Source organism: Anopheles coustani, chromosome 2, assembly GCF_943734705.1.
Source record: "Anopheles coustani chromosome 2, idAnoCousDA_361_x.2, whole genome shotgun sequence".
In the NCBI taxonomy this organism is placed as follows: Eukaryota; Metazoa; Arthropoda; class Insecta; order Diptera; family Culicidae; genus Anopheles; species Anopheles coustani.
The window spans coordinates 75,358,310-75,377,492 of record NC_071289.1 but is presented as its reverse complement, the minus strand read 5'-3'; the positions used below and the strand labels follow the sequence as shown (position 1 = coordinate 75,377,492).

The 19,183-nt window shown below is 48.2% G+C and overlaps 2 protein-coding genes across 2 annotated transcripts; both read left to right on the top strand.

Annotated features, from left to right (window-relative positions):
- The first annotated feature begins 1,189 nt into the window (after positions 1–1,189).
- Positions 1,190–4,794, top strand: LOC131262433 (uncharacterized). The gene is made up of 2 exons (XM_058264430.1): positions 1,190–4,387; positions 4,452–4,794. The coding sequence occupies exons 1-2, from the start codon at positions 1,267–1,269 to the stop codon at positions 4,631–4,633; spliced, it is 3,303 nt and encodes a 1,100-aa protein (XP_058120413.1). The 5' UTR covers positions 1,190–1,266; the 3' UTR covers positions 4,634–4,794.
- A 394-nt stretch (positions 4,795–5,188) lies between these two features.
- Positions 5,189–18,885, top strand: LOC131266833 (probable multidrug resistance-associated protein lethal(2)03659). The gene is made up of 8 exons (XM_058269491.1): positions 5,189–5,945; positions 13,128–13,466; positions 13,533–14,114; positions 14,248–16,009; positions 16,087–16,408; positions 16,724–17,772; positions 17,858–18,004; positions 18,086–18,885. The coding sequence occupies exons 2-8, from the start codon at positions 13,144–13,146 to the stop codon at positions 18,143–18,145; spliced, it is 4,245 nt and encodes a 1,414-aa protein (XP_058125474.1). The 5' UTR covers positions 5,189–5,945; positions 13,128–13,143; the 3' UTR covers positions 18,146–18,885.
- The last annotated feature ends 298 nt before the right edge of the window (positions 18,886–19,183 follow it).

The window sequence follows — 19,183 nt, the reverse complement described above, 5'->3', positions numbered from 1 at the left end:
CTTTCGTCAAGCAAGTGCGACGACTAGACCCATAAGGTAGAAAAGGTAATGGCTCATCGAAAAACGGAACGTTCCACATGCCCTCTTCACCAGTGCCCTGCGCCACTTCCGATGCGGCGATGATTTATGTAAATCGGTAAGCGGGGTTCGCCGGTTACATAATGTGTGTGTTCGAGGAGCGTGCACAACGGGTAACGATGCTTCGATTCCAATTAATGCAGGCGCATATTTCATGCGTCTGGTCACACGACCGTGGACGGTTGAACAAAAAAACGGGAATGCTTCCGAGGAGCGTTTTTTGGGAGTCCATCGAAAATGGGAAACGGTAGCCTTTTCGGTGTGTTCATGACATAGATACAGGTCGGTGGGGGATTTAGTTTTGCACTGTAATCGGTGACATTCACGAGTACCGGTAATCTCTCCGAAATAAAAACAAAAGGAACATACGTTCCCTACTTAACCCACCGCAAATCCTTGCATCGTGATGCGAAGCTTACAAAAAATTACATTCTGTTTTCACGACACATTTTTAATTGAATGTTTATTTATGAACATTAATATGATTTTAATTTCACATACCAGTTAAGTGAAACAATCACACAAATAAAATCAATAGGAACAACTGAACGATCTTTTTGAAATTACTGTTTTCAATAACCATTTTTCCGCTAGGTGGCGCTAAAGTGAACCAATGTGGTCTAAATTAGTGATGGGGGAACTGAATCCCTACAAGGATTCGAATCTTTCGATTCAAATCCATTTTGTGATCCGGATCTTCGAATCCGAATCCCAATCCGTCATATCATGCGTGCTAACCAAATTTACCGATTTTTCATCTTCAAACTACCCACCGCTATGCGCCAATTTGAGAGAGAAAAAACAAAAACAATCAAATCTGATTCGCATCCTAATCGAATCAAATCTTTAGATTCTAAAGATTTCGAATCTGTCAGATGGGATCCGAATCTTTAGAATTCGTCAAATGGGATTCGAATCTTTAGAATCCGTCTAGGGATCGAATAGTCGGATCATCCGAATCCCGATTCTGCCAACACTACTCTAAACCCTATGTTATAAACGCAAAAGACGCAAGGCATTGACAAATGCGAAAATTCTGAAAACAGAAAAACAAAAACTCGCGTCGTTTTGTTTTGCTTTGCAAATGATTAAACAGAAACAAAGCGGAATTAGTTAAAATTCTTTATTAAAGTGATTTATTTCTCCAGTGTGTGTAGTTGCTTTCCTGGGTCTATCGATACCCTCATCATGGGGATTCGCAAATGCATCGTTCCCCAGTGTCCGTCGAATACTGCTCGCCCGGAGGACCGCGGAGTTACCTTCCACAAAATCCCTTTTAACGACGAATGGAAACGCCAGTGGATCACCGCCTGCCACCTGCCGGAAAATTACAATGCTACGAAAACGACCAACGTGTGCAGCCGCCACTTCCGGAAGGCAGATTTCCAGGAGTTCAAGGGAAAAAAGTACGTGCTCAAGTTTGGCGTCGTTCCGACCGTGTTCGCCTGGACCATTGCTCCGGGATCCGCCGGATCGAAGGCAACAAAAGCGTTGGTGAAGAGTGAACCGAAGGAAGGCGAAGAGGAAGAGGAATTTGAGCACGAAGTCGGTGACAAGGATGACGACACTATGCCGGTCGATGGCGTAAAGATCAAGCAGGAGAAAACGGACTCCCCGGCACGGAGCAGCGCGAAGGCGACTTCAAAGTCTCCAGCAAAACGGGCTAGTAGTGCCGGCAAGCAGTCAGCAAGGACTCCCTCGAAGCAGGCTCGCTTGGAATCGTCGACTCCGTCCGGGTCGAAAAAGCAAACACCGAAACGAGGGTCCTCCACACCGAAAAGTACTCCCACCAGCGATACCGTTGCAGATGGGGCCAACACTAGCCCGGCTGAGAAAGGGTCGATCGATTTCACACCGGGAGCGAAAATTGAGGCACAAGATTTCAGCGGCCGCTGGCATCCGGCCAGCCTGCTCGAGGTGGACACGGAGGAGCGCGAAGTGTTGGTCCAGTTCGACAAGGCGGAAAAAGCGAAAACAAACGAAGAGTGGATCCCGATGGACAGCGTTCGCTTGCGGCCACAGCAGAGCAGTAACTTTGCGATCGGCGAGAAGGTGTTTGCCCGGTGGAGCGATTCACGCAAGTTTAAGGCCACCATCAAGAGCGTGCTGGAGAACGACATGTACGAGGTGCTGTTCGACGATGGGTTTGCCAAAATTTGCAAGTCGACGCATATCAGTCGTCTGAAGCGAACGGAAGAGCCCATATTAAAGCCGACGACGGAGGCGGAACAAGCCGCGCCACGTACCGCGGATGAACAGCAGCAGCAGCAACACCAGCAGGGTGGTATGTCCGTGGAGGTGAAAACGGAACAACCTGAGCAGGGCGATGCGAAGGATGCTCCGGTGCCACTGGTTTCCCTCAGCCAGCTGTGCATTCCTCAGGTGGTGAAGTTGAGCGACCTGCCGGAGATTCCAAAGGACGGTGAATGGTGCTGCCATTGGATGAACGACTACCCGGTAGGGGAGGAGTCCGAGCTGGATCTACCGGGGGGTCGCGTGTACACGGTGGTCGTTCCCGACTGGCGCCTACCGGAGGGTTGGGTGAAGCATATCTTCCAGCGCGTTACGGCATACGGCAAGATGGACACCGTGCTGGTCACTCCCTCGGGCAAAATGCTCCGTTCAAAGAAGGAAACTAAACTGTACATGGAAGAACTGGGCGAACCGTACGACGAAAGCACGTACGACTTTGGGTTGCACAGGAAGCGGGCCAAAGATTTGGGCTTCTGCCACTACACGCAGGAGTACAAGGACAGTTTTCTCCCAAAGCCCGCCGCCGAACCGGTGCTGCTCAACACGGAGGTAAACATTGGCTCGGTAAAGGTGAAGATCATCGATAATCTTTTCCAGTGCCCGGAGGAGGACTGTCTGAAGACGTTCCGGAAGGAAAACCATCTGCAGATTCACATCAAACACTACCACAAGGAGCTAGCGAAGGGCTTGGGAGAGATTCCGAACATGCAGGATTTGGCGGCGCTGCGTAATCCGCTCGATCTGCTCGACGCACATCCCACGAAATCGGCTGCCCGCAAGTCGAACGTTGGATCGGCGACGAAGGCAAGGGAGGAGAAGATGACGAGTATCAAAGTAGAACCTGGCGAGGAAACCCTGGAATCGGTGGACAACAGAGTCGAAGGACAGGACGTAAAGACTCCGGCGGAGATGAAGCAGGAACAGGGAAGTCAAGCCGTAACAGCGAAAATGGAAGAGGATTCCACTGGGCTTAAACCGGAACCATCGATGGTAGAACAAACAGCATCGATGGTTGAAATCAGCACTCCCGTGGCAACCCCGGGAAGCAGTGGTACTACCACAAAGCAGTCGAGATCGCAAAGCAAGATCACCAAGATTAAGCTCTTTTCACAGAAAAAGCCAAAGGGTGGCCTAAACAAAGTACGGCGTGGATTTGTGACAAAGGGTGGCAGCTCAGCCAAAAAGGTGAAGCGCGTAAAAGCATCTTCCCAGCGAGCGCTGGCCAACCGGTCCGCTCCGGTGCTCGGTGCGAACGATTCGTTCGTGGGAGAACGACCGTTTGCCGGGTTTAGTGGCGCAGATTTTGGACACGAAACGAGCGCAAGTTTCTACGATGAATCGATCAATGCGAGCGTCACCGGCGGTGGCTCAGGGCTGGTGGACGAAAACGGCGAGCTGATCAAGATTGTGCGGATGCGCAAGGAGGAGATCATCAACTGTCTGTGCAAGATAACGGAAGAGGACGGTCTGATGGTGCAGTGCGAGATGTGCCTCTGCTGGCAGCATGCCTACTGTCAGGACATTCGCAGCAGCAGCGAGGTACCGGACACGTACGTGTGCAGCATATGCCGGTACCCGTACCGGGGTCGCCCGTCGAAGCGGTACGCACACGATCAGGATTGGCTGTACGAGGGTAAGCTACCGGTGGCCAAGTATCACTCGGGCAACTCGAAGCACCCGCAGCGGTTCGATATACTGAAAAACTGCCACACGCTAACGGGAAACCTGCTCGAGCTGAAGCGGTTCATGCACAGTCTGCAGGTGAAGATCAACATTGCGGAGAACAAGGATCACCCGAAAATGTACCTGTGGTCGAAAAAGTGGGAAAAGAGTCCACCGCGCAGTGGAACAAACGACCCATCGGTGTCTGTAGCTGGTGGAACGCAACTAACGGCCGGTGGAGACACATCGCAACAGCCACAGCAGATGCCACAGATTCCAGTGCCGGAAGCACCGATCGATCCAGCCGAGTGTCAAGCGATCCTGCTGGATCACATTCAAAAGCAGCAGAACGATGCGATGGGCAGATTGCAGGCGATTGAAGCGCAAATAATAGGTAAGAAGTAACTTCTACCACTTGCACGATGGGTGTTCTAATCTTCATCCGTTTTCTTCGACAGGTTTAGAGGCGTACGATGAAAAGGCAGACCTGCTGGAATCACCTACCGCGAAGAACTACCCGAAGACCAAACAGACCATTCATATGCTGTTGAACGATTTGTTGAAGATGAAAAAAATTGGAGCGATCCATTCGGATTTTAATACCCTGGCGCAGTTGGAGCAGAAGCTGCCGTTGCAGTGAGCGAAAAATGGAATGTCATGAAAAGCGATTCTTTTAACTTTTAATCCCCCAAACAATTTATTAAACATGCAGTTTACATTTTGTTACTATTAGAGAGTGCAAGTAGTATAGAAAGTTGTAAAGTGGCAAGCTCAGGGTTAATGAAATAAACATTACCTAAATATTTGAAATTATAAATTGCTTTCGATTGCCCCTTCAAATTGTGACGTTACAAGTAGATACCAAGATTACTGGAACTACAGGTTAGATCACCACAGCTTAACATGTCTCTTTTCCTTGGTGCTACTGAGTACAAAAATGAACCTAAAAATGTTTTTTTTACATTCTACATATTATTTAGGCAAAACATAGCTGAAAACGATAAAAACAGCACTGTTGAAAATAACAATAACCGACAAGTTGAATACATAAACAAAACAAAGAACGATTGTCAAAAATTTCCTTTATTTTTCTACTAAAATCAAAGCGCTTTGTTCGGAATGAACCAACCTGGAAAGCAATCGCTTTGGTCGGACCTTTCACTAGTTCGGAACGATTAGTCGGACGCGAGACTTCGGAACGTAGGGATCGCACTTTTGGCATCCGTGCGGACTATTTACGACGGTGCGTGCCCGAGGCGCCGGCTTCCTCTACTAACCACCCCCGCTTCGTGGTGTCCTTCCGTACAGTGTGATTGTGCGAGCAAACAGTGGAGACTTCCTCTAATTACCGCACCGTCCGCCACCAATCGTTCATTAGTTTCGCAGTCGCCGACCGGGGCACATCGTCGTTTTCGGTCACATTTTAGAAGTGCGGCAAGATAGCACCGAACGAAAAAAAAGGCCGAGGGCAATAAATTATTACCCCAAACCCCTTGTGTACGTGCTGAGGCCAGCGTCTCGATATTGGGTGGATGGATAACGCTGTGGTTGCCTACTATTCCACCATCCAGTCAATTAGTGTTAGATAAAAGGGAAGATATCGAAACGTGCGGAACAACACGGATGGCATTCTAGCTTCGCCCAAAAAAAGCTAATGGTAGTGCCGAAGAGTCGGAGCCGGTTCTAGAAACATCCTCCCGAGTGAGGCGTGAAGCGATAAAAGTTTCCACAACCGTACGAATTGTTAGTCCGGGTTTTACCGGAAGGCAAAGGGTAGTGGAGTGGTACAGTGTGGCACCAGTGGAATGTTGACCGCCAGCGCAATATAGTGGAGTCAAACGGAAGAGTAGCTAAATTGGATTCCCTGGTTATCGAACGACAGGCGACACCGCTTATTCCGGGTGGCCGGTGGAATTGGAATCATAACAGAAAACTACATTAAGGGGCAACAGGTAAGTGCTGGTGTTTGATAATAGGATTTTCTATAAATTTTAGAGTATGGGAAACAGATTCTGGACGCTGCGAGCGAAAACAACCAACCACGCGGTGCTAAGATCGCGTCACAGAACGATCAACCTGTGCCGAAAAGTAATCTCATCCCTTTCTCTGTGTGTGTCTAGTTGATCTCATGCACATAATATTACATAAACCCGCGATACACTGTTTTCCTTGGCAGCGGTTTCGCGTTTATATCGGGTTGCTTTGTTTGTAGCCTGGTCGCCAAACCGACGTTGTGCCCTCGGTGCTATTGACCTCGGCTTGTTGGTGGTGGTGGTGGCGGTAGCGGCTGATGGAGGTCATACAACCGGGTGACAAGCGAAAGCGGAAGGGATACGATCAGAAACGGAAATCACCGGGAATCAGATTGACGGGAACAGAACGAAGCATCGAAGATGGATGACAAACAGCCCGTTGGGAAACCCCCTGCTCTTCCTCGATCACAACTCGGAACGATCGTCCGGTTTCAACCGATGAAACATATTGCGAAATAGCCGCGTGAAGCCCCTCTTTCCCTTGATACCATCGTCAACCCTGAGTTGTTTAGTAAGCCGAGTCATAGGATTGTTGATAAATATGGTAAAGAAGTCGGTTAACTTGCTATCAGTTTTTCTAGCATACAACTGGCACTGCTCGCATGGTAAACTTCTTCCCCCTACGTTCCCTCTGATCGTTTCTGCAAATGCAAGTCACCGTCGGGAAGCATCGTGGCTGGGCAAACAGAATTATCTCCATTAAATGTGGTGTGGCTGTTTGATGCAACCACGCGCGTTGTAACACCCGGACGATAATGGGCGAGATGATCTACGCTTTGCCTCTAATGTGGTGTATCTAGGCATTATTGCATCGATCGTTTGGGAGGCGGAAAAAGAGGAAAAACGTTAATCCAACCAAGAGTGCGAAGGAAAATTATTGGTTGAGAAGCTTGTTGAATGATGATGCGACCATGTTTTCTACTGACCGGAGTGACCTTTACCATTATGGTCATCTAAGTTAACATTCTATTGCAATGTTATTCCCAATAGAACATTCCTCTTTTGCATCCATACATTTAACTTTATTGTGCAATTTAATTGATTTGCGTTGGGTGAACTAGATTAAATAGACAGTGTTCCACAAACACACCAAACACTGGCCATGTTCGTTCTCCTAGCCACACACACCCGGTTCGACGACAATTAGAAGTAGGTTATATTTACCGTGTCAATATAAACGGCACTTGTTTATTATTTACCCCCGATGGCTTCGGCCGGGCGCATCGTAAACCATTCCATCGACGTCCGCAGAAACGTCTTCTTTCGAATCCCATGGAAAAGCTTCCTTCCGTTATAAGTTTTCTTCTTCCGGCAGGGGCGGAAAAAGGAAATCGAACGCGTGCGACAATCGTCGATCTATCTTCCTCGTTGGGTGAAGGTTTGCAGTCATTAATGATAAATAAACACTTGACCAATCCTATCGATCGGAACGCCGGTGAGACAAACGGGGTCGGTCCTGCGCGACAGACCGCAGGCAGACCACTTCCCTCCGGTTGGGGGTGCAGCAGTGACCCTACAAGATCCATAATTCCATACCGTTTTGTTCAATGCTTCCGTATTTCTTACGTTCTATTAAAAATTTAGATAAAAGCGTCATCGTAGGGCAGGGGTCGGCAAAGTCCGGCCCGGCAACTGATTTTATCCGATACTTAAGAAAAATTTAGTGATTTATACAAAAAGCCCATCTCAATTTTTATCGGGGTTGTTCACAATGTCAGGATTGTTTGAAAAAGTAAAATGATTGAATTTCAATTATTTTATCTTTTGCCACTTTTTATGTAATTTTACTATTTGGAAAGTTCAAACTCCACTCAAATGGTACTATTTTGAAAACATTAAATCATCGTTTAAGGTATTCCGCGCTTTCGCGTTCCTTTTAATCATCTCGTCCTTTTTAGGAAATATATGCCGATCCCTGGCTTGAGGGATAACAATAAAGAACCAATATTTCAAGACATTTTCTTAACGTCTTGCTATTCCACCTTCGTGCATGAATATTATTAAAAAAATTGTAATTCCTTGTAACACAAACGACATATGTTGGCAGAGTGATCTTTTACTTCTGGTGAAGTTTTTCTTAATAAAATGATTCTTCCTACTGTTTTGTTTACTGCATGCCCAACGATCGCATGTTTCATGTCATGTTTTCTGCAGTCGCGGGCCTTTTGATTGGTCTTTTAATTGGCGTTACGAAAAGCTGCTACCCGCATGACACATATCTTAATTGAATGGTTGAAGATTTGAAACGATGGCCACAAATGTATCTGATTGAAGCGCACGTCCTCACTGTGCATGATGATCTAAAAAGTGCATCAAATAATGCTTACAATTCGTACTGTTGGAAATGCACTCTTGTTTCACTTCAGTTCATGGTTGGGATTTGTTTGTCTGGCTATGTTTGCTATCTTGACTATATTTTTCCTTCCCTCGGGCAATGCTTGTTCGAGCGCATCGACTTCAAGTGTAAACCCACGATAGGCTGTTGCATACTTTTGAACCGAGATAACTTATCGTTGCGACGTGTTACCGCAGAAGGGGGGGGGGGGGGGGGGGGGGGTGGGGGGTGACCGGCTGATACCCGCGTGCTCTCTTGCCGGTTCGAACGTAGCGCCATCGATGTACGCCCGTTTGAATTTGGCACGCTTCCTCTCGATGAGATAACTGTTGCTGCTGGCGGGTTGGGTGTTTTTTTTTTATTTAGCCACCTTCTCGATTTACAGCCACCGAACATGTGGTGGGCGGAATGGGCATTCCCGAGGGTGTTCGGGGTCGTTTATTGTCTTTCGATTTTCCAGAACAGTTGTCCTGCTGTCATGAAGTCAGTCCTTATCATGCCTCAGCTGAAGCAATCAGATACGTTCGATATACCGATTTTTCGAAGAGCTGATGCAAATGTAATAAAAATGGTGTCAACCTATCCTATCTTCACATGTTTTCTTCAATCTCGCTGTTTAGAATCAATATTGTGTTTCATAATCCCTTCCGGAGTGTTTCGTCCCATCCTCTTCCAATCAATCTGATCTTTGTAGACAAAGTGGATTCAATAAAAAAAAAAACAGCAATTGATTGCTTCAATTGCACCATGAACATCATCCAGCCGCCCACGTGCTGTAAGGGAACATATGTTATTGTTGATTCGCTTCAAGCACGTGCCGCCGATTGACGTTGGATCGCTGATACGCACGGGTGGCATCGATCATGGAACGTTCTGGCCCTTCTCTTATAACGGAAGGAAGATATTCCCACCGAAAGCATGAATGAAACCAGCCCTGGGCCATCCATTTTTCTGGACAAACGGTATGACGGAAATGTCGGTTTATTGTTAACAACAATGTTGATAACATTTTCCCACTAATGAATGATCGTTTGTTTTGATATATTTTTGCGCACTGGAATAGGAGATTCCGTATATGCATCGCGGTAAAAATTGGCCAGGTGTAGACCGTGAAATGGCTTTAAATAATGTTGTACCTTGTTGATGCCATTTTTTTTCTCGACATACCGAAAACTTTCTGGTGGTTTGTTCTTGATGATGTTTACTTTTGTATTTCAATTTTGTCCACGTTTTAGACTTTGTTTGTACGACCATTAACTCCTCAAAAACGTTGCCGTTATTGTAAAAAAAGAAATACATTAAAACTATTTCCGTATCAACTGTTGCGCGTGCCCTGATAGATGGGAACGGCGATAGAAAATAATCACCATTCCGGTGGACGCCGTCGGATGGGAAAGCTGGATGATGGGTTTGTTTGGTCATTAGAAACATGATCCGTGGTAGAAGCAAATTATCAGTTACCGCGGAGGAACCCGTCGTAGCGCCGAGCCCTTATCGCGAATGAGAAAAACAAAACACAAACTCATCAATGATTTATACCATTTGGTGCCATAACAATAGAGGGCTATATCAAGGGTCGCAGAAGAGGTTAGATGGTAGTAAATGATACGCTCGAAAGAAACAGACACACAGAAAACGTGTTTCCTTCTTCTCTTTCTCCTTCGGGGACAAATTGAACTAATTAGCCGAATGTGATTAATTTAAGTGTTGCTCACGCTGAAACACAACCATTGGACTGGGTATTTTTCTTATCAGTGACCAAGAAAAAAAAGAGAGAAGCGATTCATTTACCCCTTTCGCTTCCTTTTCCCAGGAGTGGCACCCGTGGTTTGTTGCGATTGGAAAGGGAAAGGGTCCTTAATGTTCACACTCCGACTATTGGAGCAAACCTCAACAGCTGCTCTACAGCATCATCTCATACAACGAACAAGCGATAGGTTGGCCGTTTCATCATGCAATTAAGGGCATATGTCGTGTAGGTCATGAGATAAGGATATACCACTGCTGTGTCACTGGCCATAGCGAAGGGAAGAGTGTTTAAGAAAGGGCTAAAATGGTGTAGACAATGTCTGACCTAGTATAAGGAAAATGAACGGATTAGTACAGGCTAGCTATTATGCCCGATGTTCCAACTATCCAGCTCTTGATCGGTGAATCATGTTCTCTAGAATCATGTTCTCACTTGTTTTAATGATTCACTCATATAGTTTGGCCATTTTGAGGACATGGTTAACATTGTGATGTTGTTTTTTTTGTCGGCTAGCTCTTGGTAAAGGTTTAAAGGCAAAAGGGCAGGTTTTGAGTGTTTTTATTTCATATTTCAATAAATTTTATTATTTGATTCGTTTCTTAAAAACAATCAAGAATATGTTTAGATTAGTAGATAAAAGTTCAACGAAATTTTCCCTGGTACTTTGAATGGGTAGGTCCATTGTTGAAATTGTTCATGTAAAATATGTTGCTACTTGAAATTAATTATACATTTATATCAAGCACTTTTTTCAAGCAATTAAAATGGAAAGATCAAACTTATCTAAAACGATAAATTATAGGAAACAATGCATTAAGCATTTATAACTGCAATTAAATTTTCCTCTGACTACAACTGCACTTTCTATCGTCAACCGTACGTGTCAGGGCAATGCAGCACGGACTTTGCTATCGATTATTTGTGCTTCGATAATACCCGTCCCATCGAATCTATTTGCAGACCGACCGAACGGCGCGCGGGAGTGATCGGCAAGTATGAACCCAAAATTTGCCTTTCAACGTTTTAATAATAATCGATTTAAAGTCGGCGATTACATGCAAAGGTCATACGGAGGAAGAAACCCCCCCCCCCCCCCGCGCGTTGCAACCATTGGTGGTGTGGGACGGGTGGCGGTGGTGGGTCACATCAATCAACGGACGAAACGCTGCTCTAGAAGTAGAGTACAACTGCAGTAGGATTAAAATAAAAAGCCTAAACATCCCTCACAATGTTCCAAAGTTTTGGAACTAGAGCGTAACATCAGAACAACACAACACCGAGAACTTACACGTGCACTTCTGTGGCCTCCAAGCCGGGACGATGTTGTTGGTTTGTTTAGCTTCGTTGGCTGGATCGATGCAATTGTGGGCTTGCAGTTCGGAAAAGCGGATCCGGGGGTGGCTCGGTGTCACGTTTCATCCGTCAGCGGACAACCGATGTTGTTACTCGTGGTGGTGTTCCATTTTGAGGCGATCCCGGGGATTCCTCGGTTCGATACTGACTCATCGAACGCTAGCATTCGGAGGAGTGCCGGAAGCATTTAACCGTAGGCTCCTTGAGACCGGCCTAGACCGGAAGAAAAGTGCTCAAAGAATGTCTGGTATTTAGAGGCTGACGACGGACGGCGGCAGGGCTCAAAACGATTCATTGTGAAGTGGCCATCTTAACCGAGAAGGCTCTCTGTTGTTTGCCGGTCTTAGAGAAGTGCAAACGGAGGGCGCACTTGAAAGGCGGTGGCTTAGTTTAACCCGATTCCCTAAGTCAAGGCTTCACCGGCCACTTCACGAAACGGATTAGCAGTAATCGTACTCCTCGTGACGGTTATAAATAGAACCAGGGCTACCATTTCCCATTTGACGGACATGGTTGTGGTTCCGTTGTGCCAAAAAAGCGAACGCTACCTCGCAGAGGCACGCATCGTGATCGCTAGACGGTTCTGATGTGGCCCACCACGGGCACCTTACCCTCGACTCCAGCAGACCGTGAAGCGTCGGCTACCCTTGCCTTTTGGTTACGCTAGAGCACTCTTAGAAGAGGCGGTATGTGGTGGTTTTACTTTTACAAAAACGAGTTCAAGAAAACTCCGTCCCGACCGGAGTCAGGCATCCTTCACCGTAATTAACGTTTCTTCCGCTTGAGAAGCAGTTGATTCTGTTTCCGTTTTTTACCGCCGTCGAAGCCAATTTTTGCTTCCAATGCACCCACGATTGAAATAGTCCATCAACTTTCGTCGCCAAGGCAACAGTGTTTGTCTGTAACGCATAATTTTTCACCTCGCAATCACGGAGTCTCTATGGCACAAATGTGTTCCATTTAACATACCAGTTTAGTCCCACGACCTAACATAAAGGACATCGTTGGCAGCTATAAATGTAACATAAATAGTGTAGTAAAAAAATATAACATAAATAGGCAGCTATAAATGTAACATAAATAGTTTTAAAAAATGCGAGACTTAGTATTAAAGCATACATTTATAGCTTAGTTATACAGAATGACAAACATTCCCTAGAGACAAAAACAGAAGAGCAAGAGACGTAACTTGATGCGCTATGTCGAAAACATAATGCCTTAGAGTCAAAATTTTATGTGCCAAACCAAAAATGGGTGGCCGAGAAACGAATATAGCTGCTTTTGAGATCAAATTTCCTAGTAAGCGCATTATCTTGGATTGCGCAATTTTGTTTTGCATGATGCCACTCTTGGCGCGATTTAAATACGTTACGATTAAGCCGAAGCATCATAAAGCGTACCATAACCTTAAAATCCTTCTGTACACACTTGTTACACACAAAGAGGCCATCGGGTGTGCCATATGGGATGACACTAAGAAACCATTACGTGTGCCGGCCTTATCATGCCGGTTGATGGCGTTCCACTTGCGTGTTATCTGTGGATGCAAAGAAAGGCAGATAGAGAGAGAATGCTCGTTGTACTTCGGATGACGCTGCACAATGCGTTCGTAAGATTCGTTTCAGCTTTATTAATGACCCGTTTCGTTGACACTCTTCCCCAGAAGATCGGCCACCCAGATGGAGGGCCAAAAGCGAAAGGACCGGGAGGTCTGCCCGCGACACAAGGCTAACTTCCTGTCCTACATCATCTTCGGCTGGACGATACCGATCTTCTTCAAGGGCTACAAGAAGGAGCTGAACTCGGACGATCTCTACCAGCCGCTGAAGGAGCACAAATCGGACGGGCTCGGCCATCGGCTATGCGAGGCGTGGGAAAGTGAGCTGCAGACGGCGAGGACGAAGGGCCGGGAGCCGAAGTTGCTGCGGGCCGGTTTCCGTGTGTTCGGTTGGGACATTGCGTGGCTCGGGGTGGTGCTGTTGACGTTGGAGATGGCGTTCAAGTGAGTAATATTGTTAACCATTTTTTAAATTTATTTTTAACTAATCTTTGCCCCTCCTTCTTCTAGAGTGACGCAACCGTTCTTCCTGGGCAAACTGGTGGCGTACTATTCCCGCGCCGAAGGGGACATCAGTGACGCTTATCTGTACGCGGGTGCCGTGGTCCTGTGCAGTGCAGTCAACGTCCTGTTTATCCACCCGTACATGCTGTCCCAGCTGCATCTGGGTATGAAGTTGCGTGTGGCCGCGTGCAGTATGATCTACCGGAAGTCGCTTCGGTTGAGCAAAACCGCCCTCGGTGACACGACCGCCGGTCAGGTGGTCAATCTGCTCTCAAACGATGTCGGCCGGCTCGATCTGGCGGTGCTCTTCGTGCACTACCTATGGATTGGGCCGCTGGAGACGCTGGTCGTGACGTACCTGATGTACCGCGAGATCGGTGTTTCGGCCGTGTTCGGGGTGATCTTCCTTCTGCTGTTCATTCCGTTGCAGGCGTACTTGGGGAAGAAGACGTCGGTGCTACGGTTGCGTACCGCGCTGCGCACGGATGAGCGTGTCCGGTTGATGAACGAAATCATTCAGGGTATTCAGGTGATCAAGATGTACACCTGGGAGCGTCCGTTTGCCGGGCTGGTGGCCATGGCACGCAAGTAAGTTGGAGAGGAGTGCCCAATCGCAGCACGTCGATTAAACAAGTTTGAAATATTTCAACGTGAAATATTTCACTCTTACAAATTGGCACCAATTGACCAACAAACTTATCGACTTTTTTCCCGCACACAGGAAGGAAATTAAGGTGATTCGCTACGTTTCGTACATCCGCGGTATCCTGCTGTCGTTCATCATGTTTACCACGCGCGTCTCCATCTTCCTCAGCCTGGTGGCGTACGCGCTGTTGGGCGAGGTGGTGACGGCGGAGAAAGCGTTCGCCATCACGGCGTACTACAACATTCTCCGTGCGACCATGACCATCTTCTTCCCGCAAGGCATTGCCCAGTTCGCCGAGGCGCTCGTGTCGGTCGGGCGCATCCAGAAGTTTATGCAGTACGAAGAGATCGAAACGGCCGCCGGGGTCTCAATGACGGGATGTGACGACGAGGGCGCGGGCAAGGACGCGACGGCGTCATCGTCCTCGTCGTCCGAGCTGGCACTGAAACCGTCGGCCGATCCGTTGGCCCTACCGAGCAGTCAGCTAATACGGCACTCGGAGTCCGACGGGCTGAAGGAGGGAATCGCTGGGAATGGGGAGCGGCAGCACCACCTTTCCGATGCCGGTGTGCTCGTGGAGAAAGCGGTTGCCCGCTGGGATCCGAAGGCAACAGAGTTGACGCTCGATGGGGTCGATCTGCACGTGCAGCCCGGTACGCTGGTGGCCGTGATTGGACCCGTCGGTGCCGGCAAGTCCAGCTTGATCCACGCGATACTGGGCGAGCTGCCGCTCGAGTCCGGCCACATCAAGGTGAACGGGGATATTTCGTACGCCTCGCAGGAACCGTGGCTGTTCTCGGGCACGGTCCGACAGAACATTCTCTTCGGGCTGCCGATGGATCGCGAGCGGTACAAGCAGGTGGTCAAGACGTGCGCCCTCGAGCGGGACTTCCATCTGTTTTCCGACGGCGATAAGACGATCGTAGGCGAGCGTGGTGTATCACTCTCCGGGGGCCAGAAGGCACGCATCAGTTTGGCCCGTGCGGTGTACCGGAAGGCCGAAGTGTACCTGCTCGACGATCCACTGAGCGCCGTGGACTCGCACGTGGGCCGCCACCTGTTCGACCATTGCATGCGCGACTATCTGCGCGGCAAGGTCGTCATCCTGGTGACGCACCAGCTGCAGTACCTGCAGAACGCCGACCAGATCGTCGTGCTGATGCACGGTCGGGTGGAAGCGGTCGGGACGTACGATAAGCTGCGCGAAAGTGGCCAGGACTTTGCCCAGCTGCTGGCGGCACCGTCGAGCAAGGAGGACGACAGCACCGACACGGAATCGCTCAAGCGCTCCGGCAGCCTGTACAAGCGGCAGAACAGCGAGTCGAGCATGGACTCGACCGTCGTCGACGGCGAGGGACCGGAAACGAAGGCCGCCGAGGAGCGCCAAAAGGAAGGCTCCATCGGGTACGACGTGTACAAGGCGTACTTTAAGGCGAGCGGGGGCTACTTCATCGTGTCGATGATATTCTTCATGTTCCTACTGTCGCAACTGTGCGCTTCCGGTGGCGATTACTTCCTCACCTATTGGGTCAACAAAGCCGAACAGAGCCCGGAAGCATCGGAGAAGGCCGCACGCGCCATGTTCAGTGCGTTAAGCAACCAAACGGCGATGGATGAAAGCGAACTGCTGTCGAATGCAACTAGCCCAAAGCCATTGGAAACAACCACGGCGCTTCCGACGCCACCGAGTGGGATTGCCGTGTTCTTCACTGCCATCCGGCAGATGTTTGCATCCGGCAACGAGGACGAGGATCGGTACATTGACATCTACATTTTCACCGGTCTAACGATTGCCACCGTTGTTATCACGCTCACCCGTAGCATGTTCTTCTTTAGGGTAAGTGGCAAACCCTTTCGTCGTTGACTACAACTTGGTGTAACCTTTCCGTGTTTGTGTTTTCCTTACTTTCACAGACCGCAATGAAAGCGTCCCGTCGGCTGCACGATGCCATGTTCAACGGCATCACGCGCGCCTCGATGTATTTCTTCAACACGAACCCATCCGGTCGCATCCTGAACCGATTCTCGAAGGATATGGGCCAGATCGACGAGTACCTGCCGAGCGTAACGGTGGACGTGATACAGATTTTCCTCTCGCTGATCGGCATCGTGGTGGTCGTGGCTATCGTTAACCCGTACAACCTGATACCGACGGTCGTGATCGGTATCATCTTCTACTTCATGCGCGCCTTCTATCTGCTCACGTCGCGCAACATCAAGCGTGTGGAAGCGATAAGTAAGTAACTGGCTAAGGGAATCTCTAGGGCTAGGTATTAGATTTGATTTGAAGGGAACTACGGTTACGCAATGCTGTACTGTAGCACTTCACGCAAGAGAGATTTCATGTTAAACTAAAAACTGAAACTTTATTTGAGATTAAATGAAATTTAGTGTCGTTTAAAATGGGCTTTAGTTCTAAATGATTCATTTGCATATGCATTTGGAAGGGAGTTTCAGGTTATAACTGGATTAAGTACATTATTATGTACTGCACCTTATTATATCATAACTATAATCAAATCCTTCCACACAATTCGCTTCTTTCTTCCAGCTCGATCACCAATCTACTCCCACTTGTCCGCGTCATTGTCGGGTCTTTCGACGATCCGTGCGTTTGGTGCCGAGAAGGTGCTGGTGCGTGAGTTCGATTCCCACCAGGACCTGCACAGCTCGGCGTTCTATCTGTTCATTTCAACTTCTCGCGCGTTCGGCTTCTACCTGGACGTGTTCTGTGTGATCTATATCGCGATCGTCACGCTAACGTTCTTCATCCGCGGTGACAGCGGGGGCAACGTTGGGTTGGCCATTACGCAAGCGCTTGGCATGACCGGTATGGTGCAGTGGGGTATGCGCCAGTCGGCGGAGCTTGAAAACACCATGACGTCGGTGGAGCGCGTCGTCGAGTACGACAATGTCGATCCGGAGCCGGCGCTCGAGGCACCGGAAGACAAAAAGCCACCGAAAGAGTGGCCCCAGGAGGGTCGCATCCGCTTCGAGAAGGTATCGCTGCGCTACAGCCCCGACCCGGACGGTGATCTGGTGCTGCGTGATTTGGAATTCGAAATCGAACCTCGTGAGAAGATCGGTATCGTCGGTCGAACCGGTGCCGGCAAGTCGTCGCTAATTAATGCCCTGTTCCGCCTGTCCTACAATGGTGGCTCGATCGTGATCGATGCACGCGACACGAACCAGATGGGGCTGCACGATTTGCGTGCGAAGTTATCGATTATCCCGCAGGAGCCGGTGCTGTTCTCCGGCACGCTCCGATACAATCTCGACCCGTTCGACGAGTATCCGGACGATAAGCTGTGGTTGGCGCTGAAGGAGGTCAAGCTGGAGGAGGCGGTCAACGAGCTACCGTCGGGACTGTCGTCGAAGATCAACGAGGGTGGCAGCAACTTCAGTGTCGGCCAGCGGCAACTGGTGTGCCTGGCGAGGGCCATACTGCGCGAGAACAAAATCCTCGTGATGGACGAGGCGACGGCCAACGTCGATCCACAGACGGACAAGCTAATTCAGCAGACGATCCGGGAGAAGTTCAACGACTGCACAGTATTAACGATAGCTCACCGATTGAACACGGTCATGGACTCGGACAAGGTAAGGGACACCGGTTGCTTTTGTTGCCAGTTCGGTGAACCTCCATTCGTATCGGGTTTTTATTTCTCTCCTGTATCCTCTTCAGGTGCTTGTGATGGATGCTGGCCGGTGTGTGGAATTTGGCACACCGTACGAGCTACTTACCACCGAAGGAGGCCCCAAAGTATTCTACGGCATGGTGAAGCAGACGGGCAAGAGTACATTCAACACGCTTCTCAAGATTGCGGAAGAGGTATGCACTCATTTGAATTGTGTGGTTTTTTAAAACACTGTTCCTCAAACCCATTACTACTGTTTTCCTCTTCCCCAACAGTCTCACAATCAAAGGCACAAGCCCAAACAGCAAACGGAAGTGGCCTCTTCAACACAATAGAAACCACCATCTCTCAACCCATCGATCCGTAAGCGATATAGCCATGGATGCATTAATCTCCTGTGCACGTACCCCCCGAAATCAAACCTCTTCACCAGCCAGGGATGCTGCTTAATACCTCGTGCTTAAAGTGGCCTTCACTTACTTAAAGTACTAAGTACTACCCCAACACAAAACGGGGTAGCAAAAAGAAGATATAAAGAACCGTCTACCGTCAGGATCTTTTAAGTATAAGTCTAAAAGTTTTGTGTAAAAAAGAATCATACATACACTCACACACATAGTATCACTGAAACAGATCAGATCTTAATGTGCATGTGCCTGTAACCGCGATACGATGCTTAAAGTCAATCGTTAGCCAGACTAGTTGGATAAAATATTAGGGACGACGCGTGCGAGCTGTACTTTGGCTTGTTTCGGAGCCGGGATTGTCCACCAGCCGTTCGTTAGTTGTAGATATACATATACATATATTCATCGCGTACAGGCGGTGTAGCGTTTGTGACCGTGGCACCGGAGGCAGGTGTCTAGAACGTTGTCCGATTGTTTCGGTGCCTTAAATGTCTCAGAATTAGGTTTAGCGTTATCGATAGAATAGATACACATACAACGTAATTAGGTTCTCGGGTGAATTGCGGGCGGAGGGATCATTGTGGCATCTCATGAAGTATTTGTCAGAAACAGTTGTTAGTACTTAATAAAAACTCGTTTGTATATTTTGGTTTCTCTTGCCTAAAGTCGAGTTGAGTTTTTTTGTCTTTATTGAACTGTATTTGCCGCGACGCTCTCGAACAAAATAAATAAATAATTATAATACTTTTTCTTCGTAAAAACACCATTAACGTACATTCTGTTATGGCTTCTGTTAAGACTGTTGTGGGATTCGATTCCTTGTCTGGGATTCGACTCACTGTTTTTTATTGAGTTTCAGTTAGATCCACTCACTCTTTTTTACTCAGTACGCAAATCAGTTAATCCAACTACTCTTATCCGGTGGCAATCCAGCGACGCCTTATGCGATTTACCTTCCTTTATTTT